This window comes from Nannobrachium achirus, assembly GCF_963921795.1.
Source record: "Nannobrachium achirus genome assembly, chromosome: 2".
In the NCBI taxonomy this organism is placed as follows: domain Eukaryota; kingdom Metazoa; phylum Chordata; class Actinopteri; order Myctophiformes; family Myctophidae; genus Nannobrachium; species Nannobrachium achirus.
In genome coordinates this window covers 8,292,880-8,309,027 of record NC_137811.1, presented here as the reverse complement: position 1 = coordinate 8,309,027, position 16,148 = coordinate 8,292,880, and the positions used below count along the sequence as shown (strand labels likewise).

At 45.4% G+C, this 16,148-nt stretch overlaps 1 protein-coding gene across 4 annotated transcripts in view; it reads right to left on the bottom strand.

Annotated features, from left to right (window-relative positions):
* The window catches only part of LOC308305846 (scavenger receptor cysteine-rich type 1 protein M160-like), a 66,945-nt gene that overhangs the window by 30,774 nt on the left and 20,023 nt on the right, over positions 1-16,148 (bottom strand). For all 4 annotated transcript variants that reach the window (XM_080750731.1, XM_080750730.1, XM_080750732.1 and 1 more), the window contains 2 exons: positions 14,624-14,710; positions 6,624-6,923 (listed from right to left, as the gene is read on the bottom strand). In XM_080750731.1, coding sequence (XP_080606857.1) covers positions 6,624-6,923; positions 14,624-14,710 — 387 coding nt within the window. The remainder of the gene's footprint in view (positions 1-6,623; positions 6,924-14,623; positions 14,711-16,148) is intronic.

Below are 16,148 nucleotides of genomic sequence, written 5' to 3'. Positions count from 1 at the left end.
GCCAAGAGAGAGACTAATAGGGAAGTGGCATGTAGCAAATGGTCTGGCTGGCCAGGAATCTAGTCTAATATGGCCTTGTGTTGGGGTGGTGGGGTTCAGTTGGTTTCATTGCATTTGTAGGTTAATTGTATTGCTCTGGTGCAATTTGAGAGCAAAATGAAGAAGATGCATAATGTCACGGGGTTGTCAGGACATCATTTTACATCTTGAAAAGATAGTTCCTGCAATAATTTCCTGGACTATGGGTTTACTAAACCATTTACATACATCATAGTAATTCATCAATGAAAAGCACCGCCTCTTAATATGGGTATAATACAATTATGTCATTGCAGGGTTAGCGACTCACAGAGGATATGTTTATGGTAAGGGTTAGAGTTGGGTGTCGAAAAGATGACACGTAGAAACAGCGAAGCATTCCCATTTTCTTGACTCAATCTTGACTCGAGTGGACTCGGTGATGGAAGAGTCCCGAGTCCCTTAGTCAGAGACCGAGTCAAGACCGAGTAAAATCATGGGCAAGACAGAGTCAATGAAAATTTGGACTCGAAACCTGACTCGAGATGAGTCATTGTCTCGAGTACTACAACAATACCACCCATGCATAGAAGGAAGAATGTGGTCAGTCCGTTGCTCTCCTCAGGTTGGCAGAGGGAGTGCGCGACCAGGATTACATTCAATAAATGGTGTTGGAACAACAGAAGTTCAGGAGAGAGAGAAACACACCATGACTCCTCCCCCCTCTCCACCTACCTGCTCTCACGCCACCTACTTGGCCTACCTGGCCCTTGGCTCCGCCCCCTAGACTTCTACCTAGCTCTATTTATCCTCACTCTAACTTCCCAGAACCCCTCTTGCTTTTTCGCCTTTTCGTATGAGGCTCAACCATGGGCTCAACAAGCAACAACGTTCGCTCTTACCTGCCTCGCCATGAGCTCTCGAGTTTTTCGCCTCGGATGGGAACCAGCCCGGTCGATTCCCCCGACACCCAGCCATGCCAGCCTCCCGTCCGGACAGCCCAACAACACCTCCTGCCACAGCCAGCCCAGCCATTCCCGCCGCTCCGGCACCGCCATCAACCCAACCGGTCAGTCCGCCTCTTCCCGCGACTCCGGTTACTCCCGCCGCTCCTCCATTCCCGCCATTCCATCCATCCAACCCAGCCCGGTCCGGTAAGTCCCATACAGCCACCCAAAACCGCCCGCTTCGCGGGACCGGGGCGATCAGACAACAACCAGCGATCAGCACGGTGCTCCCCGACCCGTAGCCGGCTCAGCCAGCGGTCCCAGGCTAGCGAGCGCCGCAACCACGGCCGCCGCCCGTCCCCACTCTCCTCCGGGGCTTCCCGCCAACAGCCACAAATCCCGCGCCACCGAACATCGGTGACCGGACCGTACCAGGACCCCAGCGGCAGCTGCAAGCCCGCAAATTGCCTTCACACAGAAGCTGGCCACCACAACAACAACACCGGGGCATCATCCAGCCGGGCGCGCAACGATGACGTCACCCGCCAACCCGAAGGACCCGAAGGGCCCACGGCTGCCCAGGCCGCGCCCGACCAGAAACAACAACCAAGCCACCATATCCTTTCATTATCATCTCTTCCTCCCTTTCCTATTCATTATCGTCCTTTCCTCGCATTTCCTTTATTATCATCCCTTCTTCCCATTTCCTATTTCATTACCATCCCTTCCTCCTATTTCATTATCGATTCATCATTCATTGCTCATAATCTATTCACTAATTCCCTACAGCAACCTACTACCAATACCATTACTACCAATCCTACTTCTAGCCATTATCATTCCAACTAATTAATACCTGAATTAATGTAATACTCGACAATCAATCTATAACATTACTAATCCTTGCATACATTTCAAATGTATTTTCAAGTATTTTCAAACTACAAAATACGCATTCGAATTCAAATACATTTCTCTGGCCCGTATTTATATTTCGTATTTGATACATTTCGACCCAGTACTCGTACTTGCACCAAAATACTTTCAATGTCTTTGCCATTATTACCATTCCACTTCTACTTACCATCCCCACCTCAATGTCTAATGCCATTTTTCCGTCTCTCATGACATTATTATCATTTCTACTTGCCATAGTATGGTCAATTTATTCTCAGACATACTGCCAGGTATTTAATCTAATACTTGACAATCAATCTATAAATTACTCATCATTGCATACATTTCATAAAATGTATCTTCATGTATTTTCATAATACAATACGTATTTGAATCTCAATACATTTCTCTGGCCCGTATTTATATTTCGTATCTTGATATCATCCTTTCCTCCCATTCCTTCCTTATCGTCCCTTCCTCGCATTCCCTCCATTATCATCCCTTCTTCCCATTTCCTATTCATTATCATCCCTTCCTCCTATTCATTATCGTTTCATCATTCATTGCTCATAATTTATTCACTAATTCCCTACAGCAACCTACTACCAATACCATTACTACCAATCATTCTAGCCATTATCATTCCAACTTCCGTGTCTAATGTCATTATCCTGTGTCTAATGCCATTATTACCAATTCTATATATCAAAATTAATTTAATACTTGACAGTCAATCTATAAAATTACTCATCATTGCATACATCTTGATAAAATGCTCTTTAATGTATTTCACAATACAAAATACGTACTTGTTTTCAAATACATTTCTCTGGCCTGTATCTATATCTGTACCTTGATAAATATTTGACCCAGCTTGCATTTCGTATCAAAATACTTCAACGTATTCGCCCATCTCCGACCTCTACCATTCCTACTTCCGTGTCATGTCATTAACCCCGTGCCTGCCACCCACCCATTAACATCTCTTTGTCTATCTTATCATCCCTTGTCCCGCAGGTCGCACTTTCATCCCCTACCTGCACCCTCATCCCTACATCCCACTCAACTTTCCTCTTTTCTGTCCTCCCCTTCAACCGGCAACAACAACAGCACTGCCTTGGCCACACCTGGCACCAGCGCACCTCAGGCCCCGCCTGCTTCACTTTCCCTTCTCCCGGGCATGCCATCCCACAACCAGCGATGGCACTGCCCAACCCTCCCCCCCCTGTTCTTTCCTGTCCTCCTCTTATCCCCCCCCGTTCTCTCCCCACAGCCCGCCCACCATCCAACGCCATCACCCGGAACCCACAACCCATCCCAGCATCCCTCCGCAACCAGAACCTACAGGGCATTGACACAGACCTGGCTTCCCTCCTCCGTCCATCCGCCGCAACACCGAATTCCGCTTCCTGGACTGCCGATACATCTCCATCCAGCCCCGCAGCTCCACCCCCACCATATCATCATTCCTCACCGTAGCCCTGGCTTTCTCCATCCTCCGAGATGTCACCTGCTCCGCATTTCCCAACAGACGTCAGGACCTGGAGGACGACCTGGCGGTGGTGATTGACCTGTCCGTCAGGTTCGGAGGGTCCCTCCTCCAAGAGTACCACTGCCAGTCCTCTGCCATGGCCTCCGCGAGGTCAAGGCAATGGAACCCGGCCACATACCGGGGCTACCTAGACCAGCCCACCAAGCCAGTCAGTGCAGCTTCGCCGCACCCCGCCCCTCCACCTCCCGAGACACCACTTCCCCCGCCCCAGCCAACAACCCACCCTCCCTACTAGGCGCTCAACACACAGCGCTCCCCTAACAACGCTCAACACACAGCACTCGCCCCCGTCACCCCTTCAGTCTTATTCCTTACAGCCATCAATCAGAGCTCTTGATTATCCACAGCCTCAGAACTGCCACAACGCCGTAGTCCCCCATCACAGTGTTCCCCACAGCGCTCAACAGAGCGCTCAACACACATCAATCAGCACACTGCGTTCCCTGTGCTGATTGATGTGCGAACGCCGTGTACAGCTCAACACACAGCGTTCCCTACTACAGCGCTCAACACACAGCGTTCCCTACTACAGCGCTCAGCACACAGCGTTCCCTACTACAGCGCTCAACACACAGCGTTCCATACTACAACGCTCAACACACAGCGTTCCCCCCACAGCGTTCCCTACTACAGCGCTCAGCACACAGCGTTCCCTACTACAGCGCTCAACACAGCGTTCCCTACTAAAGCGCTCAACACACAGCGTTCCCCTCACAGCGTTCCCCACTACAGCGCTCAACACACAGCGTTCCCCTTACAGCGTTCCCTACTACAGCGCTCAACACACAGCGTTCCCCTCACAGCTTTCCCTACTACAGCGCCCAACACACAGCGTCCCCTTCACAGCAGTCCCCACAGCGTTAAACACACAGCACTCGACACATAATGCTCAACACGCATCGCTCAACATCCCTCAACGGCCATCAATCAGAGCATCTGAGCGTCCACAACCTCAGAACCGCCACAACGCCGTAGTCCAGCAGTGGCCCTTCGTCTCTCAGCCCACATCCCATATTACCACAATGCCATAGCTGACTCACGTTACCGTTGCATGCTTCAGAAATCCAAGACACTGGCTCCACACTCAGATCCCCATCCAGTCCCGGTCCCACCATTTTCGGACATCATCTTCCCATAAACCACCCCCTCCACCACCCCATCCAGCAGTCCGTCCTCCAGGGCGTTGCCGACTCCACCATATCGTCCTACTGGACCGCGTGGACCAAATTTCAGGTCGTTACACCACACACAACATTGAATCCCTTCCTTGACCCCATAACATTTCAGCCTACATCAGCTACAGCCAATCCACACACTCCCCCAGAGTTTCCACAATCAGAGCTTACCCCCGTGGAATCTCTCTCTTCACCAAACTCATCACTGGCTCGTCCCATCTGTTCACGCATTACCCACAAATCACCCTCTAACTGAAAGGTCTGCAGCGCCTCAACTTCCAACTCGAAATCTCGACCCCAGCATCGATCCTTGCTTATCAGACCTAGCTATCCACGACCACAACACCCCCATGTTTACAATCAAAAAGAGCAAAGCCTCCCAGTGCCGTTTAACCCCCTTCTACCTATTCCGCCTCAACACCCCCAACCAGCCCATACGAACCCCTAGCCAACCATATCCAAGCCAGACTCTCCCTTAATGCCCGACCCTCAGACCCCTTGTTCACTACCGAAAACGGAACAGTAGCCACCAGCAGCTGGTTCCACCTCCGCCAAATTCTCACCATATCAGGGTTCTCGGCAGAGACCTTCCCGGGCCACCCTTTCCGCATCGGCGCCGCATCCACAGCCGCTAGCCAGCTACAAGACCACACCGTCCAACTGCTAGGCAGGTGGACCTCGCAATCCTTGCGCTACACATGCACTAGCGTCCACGACCTCAGAGCAGCCGACCATGCCCTAGCGTAGTCCTGAAGTTGCCCTTCGTCTCTCCTTTTGGGGGTCAGTCCACACCGTCCCAACATCCAACGTAGTGGCCCTCATGTTTACTTTTGGGGGTTCAGTCCACGTCGCCACTGACGCCGACGGTGCAGACGATTACGCTATACGACCCCTACCCCAAGACTCCAGGGTCTGCGACCCTCCCCGGAACCTACGCCCTCCCCAATCCCCCCTTTCCACTACTGACTCATTACTGCTTGATTTCATTATTATCATTGATCGATATCATGATCGTTTACACCATAGATCCATGTCTGCTCATCGATCACTGCTCATTATTTATCTGCCCTTTACTTCATTAAAACCTTTAAACCTTCATGGTGTGTTTCTTGTTAGCTAGTGAAATGGTGTTGGAACAACAGAAGTTCAGGAGAGAGAGAAACACACCATGACTCCTCCCCCCTCTCCACCTACCTGCTCTCACGCCACCTACTTGGCCTACCTGGCCCTTGGCTCCGCCCCCTAGACTTCTACCTAGCTCTATTTATCCTCACTCTAACTTCCCAGAACCCCTCTTGCTTTTTCGTATCCCTCCACCACCCCTACACCACCACAGCCTTTTCTCCCCTCTCTCTCTCACTCTACCTTTCTCTCCTCTCCCTATCCCCCTCTCCTCCTCTCTCTATTTTCTATTCTCAGGTTCCTGCCGGGGGACCCCTACACCACCACAGCCTTTTTCCCCTCTCTCTCTCCCTCTACCTTTCTCTCCTCTCCCTATCCCCCTCTCCTCCTCTCTCTATTTTCTATTCTCAGGTTCCTGCCGGGGGGTTCAGTCCACGTCGCCACTGACGCCGACGGTGCAGACGATTACGCTATACGACCCCTACCCCAAGACTCCAGGGTCTGCGACCCTCCCCGGAACCTACGCCCTCCCCAATCCCCCCTTTCCACTACTGACTCATTACTGCTTGATTTCATTATTATCATTGATCGATATCATGATCGTTTACACCATAGATCCATGTCTGCTCATCGATCACTGCTCATTATTTATCTGCCCTTTACTTCATTAAAACCTTTAAACCTTCATGGTGTGTTTCTTGTTAGCTAGTGAAGTGGCACTGGGTGAAATGGGTTGCAAAATTGTGAAAACACACACACACACACACACACACACACACACACACACACACACACACACACACACACACACACAGGACACATGCAGACAGACGGACGGACGGACGGACGGACGGACGGACGGAATAAAATACTGTATAGGTTACTATCATTGTTGAAATCTTTGTTTGTTACCTGAGCAGAACACCTCCCCTATGGAGGCGGCATTCCCAGACCGCAATGATATACACTGTCTAAGTGAAGATTCTGATCCATGACAGGAAGATGAAATCCACCACAGAGGTTGACGTTCCCCGTCAGAGCTCTTTACTGATGAAGAAAAAGAGCCACAGTCGAGCTGTCTGCACACAACAGATAATGTCTTCTCATTCCAAGAAGACTGAGATCCACTCGCTGGTTTCCATTCTCCCTGGTGTTTAATTTCCAGCCTACCAGTGCATTTGCTGGTTCCTCCCACCAACCTGACATCATATTCTGTACAGAGACAATAGAATAAACATAAGAAATAAACAACAACATATGCAATGTTGGGCAAGTTACTTTAAAAAAGTAACTAATTATTTACTAGTTGCTAGTTACTAAATTATAATAATTATAATAATGACTTTCTTTTGATTATCATGCCATGGAGACGTGAATTCAATAATATTTCAGTTTTCTTGTCTCATTCCTAAGACAATAATTTGATTACAATAAATGTACCCCCATTGATTCCGGATGGGGACCCAAATGCATTCGGGTCCCCATCCGGGGACCAATAGGAATCAATAGGAAAAAAACATGTTTAATCATGATTAATCACATTATTTCTGTGATTAATCGTGCACGTACCGGTAATACCACAATAATCAAATATTTTTGTATTGGCTCTAAACTTGTTTTTTTTTTTTTTGTATATGGCGTAGGATGCATCCAAATATCCAAATATATTATTTATAGCAGGGTTTGGCAATAGGCGGCCCGCGGGCTAAAACTGGCCCCTCGGAAATTATTTCTGGCCCCTTAGATTATTTTGAGAATTATGATTTTATTTATCTGTATATACATCAAACAAATCAAATATACAGAGAAGGGACATTACTGACTTAAACCCCATATCCCTTTATTCTGAGGTTGAGTAGAGTATAGGGGAAAGAGCGGACCATATAAAGTCAAGGGTCAAAATTACTGACAGTTTTAAATGCCTAGTAAATGCACTGATCACAGCTGTCAAATAAAGCTTGTTTGGCTGATTAGAGACAATTTTGCCAATAAATTGGATTCTGTTCTAAAAGGAGCGGGCTAAATAGATTGTGTCGTTGTACATATATTTTTTATTGTATTTTTTGCGGGTAAAAAAAAAGTAATATAACTTAATATATTATATATTACTCTTGATTTCAAGTAATAAGTAATATAATATTATTACTTTTTCCAAGGAGTAATAAGTAATAAGTGACGATTACTCTCCTAAGTAATATTGCCCAACACTGCTTGCAAGTTACAACAGTGTTTTCTTCAATTTACCATTCAAGGTTTGCTTCGTGCCACAACCCTGAAACAGTGGTAAATCAGCCAACAACCCACTCCCTCTCATGGTAAATGGCTTACTTTCCCCAAAAGGCAAGACTGTGTGTTGAGTTATGCTCTCACATTGTGATTACTTTATTTGTATTTATATTATCTTTATTTCTATTTACTAAGGGACATTACTTAATGTGGACTGATTGGATTGATGTAATGATGTGATGATGACTTGATTTGAGCCACCTGCGAGTGGGCGTGTACTCATTCTGATTTGGGTGTGTGTTTCAATAAAAAGCCTCACAGCAGTAAGGGCAGCTGTTCCTAGAAAAGGCTGTGTATATATTCTTTTAATTCCCCCGTAAGTTTTATTGTTATACGGTGCAATTTGTGTTTTAGTTTTACCATTGTGTTTTTGCTCTGCTAATACTGTGTATGGTTGACGTAGCCAGAAATGTTACCATCTATGAGGTTGACAGTACTTCATTAGACCTCCTGGTGTGGTTGTTATGAGAAATTATGTATTCCCTTTTTATTTTTATCTTTTTTTCCTGGAGGCTGCCACCTTGTGGGTCAATAATTACATCATAGAATCAACCCCTCCCCTAATTACAATTCACCTAACACTATGGGTGTGGCCAACTTTAGCTGGGTCACCACCCACCATGACAACCAGGCATACTTAATGAACTGGTGGGTGTGGCCACATAAAAACCTAATTTTAACTCTCTCTTTACATTTTTTGGGAAAACAATATTCCTCCTAGTATAAACATAATAGTTGATAATCATGTTTTAGATGGGGAAAAAAAACATGGCACCCCATCTTTAATTAAAATCACCTGGAATGGACCCAAGACCTGAAGAGGACCCACGACCTGAAGAGGACCCAAAAGCTGAAGAGGACCCAAAACGTGAAGAGGACCCAAAACCTGAAGAGGACCCACGACCTGAAGAGGACCCAAAACCTGAAGAGGACCCACGACCTGAAGAGGACCCAAAACCTGAAGAGGACCCAAAACCTGAAGAGGACCCAAAACCTGAAGAGGACCCATGACCTGAAGAGGACCCAAAACCTGAAGAGGACCCAAAACTCTGCCGCGAAGAACTTGAGGACCCAAGACCTGAAGAGGACCCAAAACCTGAAGAGGACCCAAAACCTGAAGAGGACCCACGACCTGAAGAGGACCCAAGACCTGAAGAGGACCCAAAACCTGAAGAGGACCCAAGACTTGAAGAGGACCCAAGACCTGAAGAGGACCCAAGACCTGAAGAGAAAATAAATAAAAAATTATAATTTGAGTGTAATTTGCTGCTATTTGTTTGAAATTCGCAGGGTGGTTATGAGTAACCGTATGATTTATCAGAACACACATACAGAGGTGCCATTACAACTCTTCGGTATTGCAAATGCATTTTTCTTCCTTTCCCTGTTTTGTCTTTCAAATTTTTGTGGAGAATGGAGCTTATTTTTTGCAGAAACATGCAAATGGCAAGAAACTAGGTGTGAAATATCTATATGGCCATATATCACAATACTCCTTCCCGTGATAAATTATTGATACACTGACAGCAAATATCGATATTTCATAACACCATGCATTTCCACAGTTAACATTGTGTGCAATACCGCCAGCTGCCTGCACTGTTTGTGGTGGGGTCGCTAGTGAGCGTAAAGTGAGCAGATAGACACAGTGAAAAATAGAGAAGAAGTATGTCCGGTCAGGGCAGGGGTGTTGTTGCCTGGATTATTCATGACGCTTTCCCGAAATAGAAGAGAATGATCCCATGATTGGCCACTAGTTGCGTTGTTTCCCCCCCGCAATATACATATATATATATATATATATATATATATATATATATATATATATATATATGTGTGTGTGTGTGTGTCTGTGTGTGTGTGTGTGTGTGTGTGTGTGTGTGTGTGTGTGTGTGTGTGTGTGTGTGTGTGTGCGTGCGTGTGTGTGTGTGTCACCTGTGCAGCTATATTATACCATTGTTTTTTTTTCGTCTTAAAGCGAGCCCACAATTGTTTCGAAGGAACAATATTTTCTAGCTTGTTCTATTCCCTTTTAACCAAAAAAGTTATACTATATCCGTTTGCACTATATTTTACCTTTGCAAATACAATTGGCTACTTTGTGCGTCGCTTTGCAATCACCTAGCTCTCTCTAGATTTGAGAGTTTCCCAAACTGGCGAGCATGTGTGTCCCGAGGCAGCGCCGATCGCGCCATTATCGCACTCGTAAACGCAACCATTGATATTAATGAGGGTGCCGTCCGCTAGCCTGGCGGAGCCCGACGTTATCTGTGTTCATTCCTTCCACAGTATAACGTCTGGACTTCCGTTGATTGGCAGCGAGTATACCGATTATTCTGTAATTTGGGCCAATCAGTGACTGCTTCCGCACTATGCTTCCGCACAACAAACGTAGTCTTCCTGACAACAAGTGAAAAGATTTCCCTGATTGGTCCATGTGTAGACGGTGACGTAGATGCATGCTGCAGGCAGCAGCATTTTCAAAACAACAATGGCTGCCCTCGCGATGCAAAAAGTGTAACAGTTAACGCTCTAACCATAAAACAACCAATAAGTGCAGTTATTTCAGAGTTGGAATCAATTACAACAATTAAAAAGCAACACGGAGGATGCGCTAGTGGAGTTTATCGGCCGAAAAGACGTGTTTGTTTGCCGTTCTTCCGACTGGCTGAGAGATGGTGATTGGTTAGAGGAGTCTGTCTGTCAAGGCAAGTACTCCCGCCCACTTTTCAAGCTGCCAATAGGCTAAAGGCCAGACGTTATACTGTGGAAGGAATGAACACAGATAACGTCGGGCTCCGCCAGGCTAGCCGTCCGCAGCCTATCTGATGCTAATTCTCCGAACAAGTTTGGCCACTCAGTCATCAGCTGGGGTGGGCAATAATAGCCAGCAGTCAAGGCAGGCGACATTTACGATGGTTGTTCCCCCAGCCATCTGAAGATTCTGAGCGTATACAGAGCGCATTTCATGGACGTGTCGAGTGGGCAGACGCTATTCCTAATTTATTTTCCGACAGCAGACGCCGTATACGTGCGTTACAGGTAGAACACAGCACTGAGTATGTCCATTAAAAATATATACATAAAAAAAATCTGTATATGAATTATTATGACTTTGACATCTTGACCACATGTTTGGAAAACAATGGTCACATACCAAACTTTTCACAGTTGATCCCAAGGTAATTTGTCCTGTAGAATCAATCTCTACATTTTTGTATTATGCATATTTAAATAGATAATTTGCTTATGTTTAGCAAATTTGCAGCTACCTGAAGAGGACCCAAAACCTGAAGAGGACCCACGATCTGAAGAGGACCCAAGACCTGAAGAGGACCCAAAACCTGAAGAGGACGCACGACCTGAAGAGGACCCAAGACCTGAAGAGGACCCAAAACCTGAAGAGGACCCAAAACCTGAAGAGGACCCAAGACCTGAAGAGGACCCAAAACCTGAAGAGGACCCAAGACCAGAAGAGGACCCAAGACCTGAAGAGAAAATAAATTAATTTGAGTGTCATTTGCTGCTATTTGTTTGAAATTCTCAGGGTGGTTATGAGTAACCGTATGATTTATCAGAACACACATACAGAGGTGCCATTACAACTCTTCGTGCCATTACAACTCTTCGGTATTTACTGCTCTTAATCTGAAAATGTCCTGCAAATTAATTTTTCCACAGGTTCTGTCAATCATGTTTGTTAAAAAAAAGTTATATGTAGGCCTTCGATTAAAACAATGATTTAATCACCATTGAGTGCCACAGGATTGTATTGAATTTATTTTGTTCATATTTTGGAGGCTTGGGGTAAAAGCAATCTGAGAAAATGTAATCAGAGTATTTTCGGACATTTTCGAGTGATCGTATTTTCTTTCACTCAGAACAGAAAAATTACGTCCACTAGAGAAGGGCTCATTTTAAACATGAACGTGATGTGGAGTTAGATCAGACGTGTCAACATTAAAGAGTTTGACATATGCACACACCGTGGGCATCCAGGATGTAATGTTAACATCAACTGAACCTGACCTGGGGTTTGAATTCATAACCTTCTGCATATCAGGCAAAGGCACTAACCACTACACTGCAGCTGTCACACATAATTGACCAGTCATGTTTAAAAAAAAGGTTTCATGTAATGTACTTTACATTTATTAAACAATGATTTAATTGCAGAGTGCCACAATATTTTAATGATTTTTCCATATTTTGGGGGCTCGAAGTAAAAGTAATCTGAGTAAATGTAAACGAGTGTTTCTGGAATTTTCCTGCAATCTTATTTTCTTTCAAAATGATATAGCGCCCCCTTTGGCCAATTGGGGTTGGTTTCAGTGATATTTGGACAAAACCTCTACAGTAGTGCATCATGAAAATGTGTCTTTGCATGTATGTTTTAGAGGCAGAAGAATAATTTGCATAAAACTGCAATATTCATTGAATTATTAAAAAAGAATGTTTCAATTAAAAAAAAAAAATCAAAATCCGATATGACAGATCTTTAGATATTGGTCCAAAGTTCATGTAAAATGTTCTGTGCACGTGGCGCAAAAATTCCAGAATTAAAGCGAGTTTAAGCGTTTTACAAACTGCTCAAAATGGCGGAAAATCTAAGGGCGGAGCTTACTTAACAAAGACACAGATGGCTTCCGATTGAGTCAAGGCACGTGTGTAAGCAACTTGCAACAAAACGAGGCATGACTTATCCCTGTTTAAAGTTTGAATTTTCAAACGCTTTGTATATTTGTATGTGGACTGGAGTATCTCTTTCTCTCTGCCAAGTTCTCTCTCTCTCTCTCTCTCTCCCTCTGTGGCTCCGTCGCTCGCCCTCTCCCTCTCTCTCTCTCTTTCTCTCATTTTGTTCTCACGCCACCGTCAGTCTGTCACAAATATGCTCCTCTCATCGCGCACACATTTTTTGTTTGTTAATGGTTTTGGGTCTCATTTCAATGTGCCTTCTTGGGAGGGAGGCTGTTGGACGCGCATAATGTGTTGTTGCGGGCGGGAGCGGCGGACAGGAATTGTCTGCGGGCGGTCAAAAATGAAATCATTGCGGCGGCGGGCAGGAGTGGTCAGAAATCAAGCGGGAGCGGGCAGTAATGGGATTACTCACGCGGTCTGCTACTTTCAATATTTTCACCAAAAGGCCCTTTTAGATATTTCAACCCCTGCCCCTCTAACATTCTCTGCACGTCCCTGTGTCGGCTGCAAAGCTTGCGGAGCTGCTGCTGTACACAGCTAAAGCAGAAGCACTGTCTTATACAGTTTGGATCAAAGGATTTACATGCTTTTCTTTCTTGCACATGTGATTTATAGGGGAGCATTTAGCAACACAGAGCACATTGGACCGTTTTGTAGTAAGAACATGGGAGATGTGCTTGCAAAACATACTTTTTAGGGCACTCTAGCTCGGACACAGAACGGGGAGACTTGTCCGTTCATGCAGTGATCTTGAGTAACAACTTAACTTGGAAAGCTGACGCCTCATTATCAAAACATGCACATTGTTGTGAAATATACAGCCAGACTTTAGAACGCCTCTGTTTAGACAACATGTTGGCTGCGTCTAAACAAGGCAGCGCGTCGCGTGTGTGATGTCATCGCGCATATGCAGGCATTAATAGCAGAATCGTTAAGGACTTTGGCTAACGATTCCATGGAATCGATCCACAGGGAACTGGTTCTCAACAAGAACCGGTTCTCGATACCGATCCCTACTCATATCTCCACCACCGTTGCCCCGATCCATGCCAACAATTGTACACACACATTCTTTGGCTGCCAAACCACAACCCCCACCGCAAATTTTAGCGCCACCATGAGGCCCATTCTTGCAAGACACATTTTTGGACACTGCTCCTACAGATTTTGCCCTAAAATCACACAAACCGGAACACAGTATCTCTACAGTCATGTCATCAAAATGCTCTGCCCCATCCAGCGCCACCATCTGGCCTATTTTTGAAAAACACATTTTTGGACACTGCTCCTACAGATTTTGCCCTAAAATCACGCAAAGCGGTACACAGTATCTCTACCGTCATGGATGTCATCAACATGGATCTGTCCCATTTCCCATATTCCCTCCTGATTGGCTACCATTGCCTTCCAAAGTTTGTGTATGCAACATGACGGTCGCTTATCTGATTAAGGGAGTCTTACTGGTACTTCCAACTGATTTGATTGTCCATATAGGCCTTTATTTATCTTTCTTCTTTAGAAATATTTCAGAATGTAATGATCATTACTCAGAACAATAGCCCACTTATCTCTCCAGTCAGATTTGCCAAGAATTACGTGCATGATGTATTTTGTATATAGCTGTGAAAACTCTCTCTTAACAATTATGCTGATGTGCCAATGATCACCCTCCCCTGTGCCAATGTTGGCACCTGTGCCTAAGGTTGCCTACCCCTGCTCTAAAACATGATACTGAGATCACCCAGTCTCACATGGTATCAGCAGCTGGTGGATCAGATACATCTACTGGTTCCTCCCACCAACCTGATATCATGAACTGTACAGAATAGAATAAACATGAGAAATAATAAACACCATATGTGTATACAACTGTGATTAGTAAAACATTTTAGGCCACAATCTATAGTTGTTTGACCATGCTTGTTTACCTGTTTTTTCTTTTGGACACTTCCAGCCCGAACAGCTCGACGGTTGCCTGGTTGTGGTGTCAAGTTGGCTAGGGCCGCTATGTAGCCCTAAAAATGAAATAAAAATACATAAAATAAGCACCCAGGCGCTCCTCCCAATTGTACAAACAAGAATACAAGAATAAATAGAATTTGCTCCCCTGTTCTGTGTTCCTCTTCTGCTGCACTTGATAGACACGCTGTGTCTGGCTGGTGCCTAAATGGGGGATGTATGCACTGAACAGGCAACCCAAAAGACGGACTATACAACTGCTCAGCTGGGCGAGGAAGCGAGGCATTGCTGCTAAATAAACATGGGACTCAGTGACCTTATGGGAATAATTAAAAATAGACAGTGACCGTGTCTATATTATTATTGCAACAATTGCACAAGTAAGTTGCATGACACACTCAAACATCACAAAAAGACAATATAAGCCTTCAGGTGTGCAGTGGAGGAAGGAAGAGGGGCAAACAGAGCCAAATTGAGAGATAACCATGCTATAGCCGTATATCGAAGGACTCTCATGCCTAGTCTAAGATTAAACTATTGGTTCTCAAACTAAATGTTTAATTTCAAGGACCCCCAGTTTGACATGCATTAGCTACAGACAACGTATACCCATTTAATAGCATTTCTATCTCTGAGACCCCAATTTCTATTGTACAATACCCATGTTAATTTAACTCAGAGAAACTGTACAAATGGAACCAAATAGGCCCATTTGGTTCCATGTGTACACTCTCTTAGTTACATAATACCCATAAGGGCCCGGTCCATTTGGTTCCTATCATTTAAATCGGTACATCCGATTAACCCCCTAGGAGGAGATAGTTAAAGTATGCCACGTGAAAACTGCCCAAAATGCACCAAAACGCCACAAAGAAGTCAACATTGCTGACTTCCTGTTTAGTTTCGGAGACTTTTTTGTGAGTCCGGACATGATACAGGTGTGTACCGATTTACGTACTTGTAGGTGAAACCGTATAGTGGGGCTGTTGTGTTGAAATTTAGTAGGGGGCGCTATTGAGCCAATAGGCGACGCCACTTGTGATGTACGAGCAAAGTTGCGCCACTTTTGGAGTATGTTTTGCGCCTCAAAAACACGATTCATTCGGCGGAAGAAGAAGAAGAAGGAGAAGAAGAATCTTTGCAATTACAATAGGGACCTCACACGCTGTGTGTGCTCGGGCCCTAATAATAATCTTTGCAATTACAATAGGGACCTCTCACACTGTGTGTGCTCGGGCCCTAATAATAATCTTTGCAATTACAATAGGGACCTCTCACACTGTGTGTGCTCGGGCCCTAATAATCTTTACAATTACAATAGGGTCCTCACACCATGTGTGGTGCTCGGGCCCTAATAATCTTTGCAATTACAATAGGGACCTCACACACTGTGTGTGCTCGGGCCCTAATAATAATCTTTGCACAGGCCCTAATTAAAGCTGCAAGCAGCGATGACCGGGCCCTCGCAGCTCTACCCACGTCACAAGGGGCAGC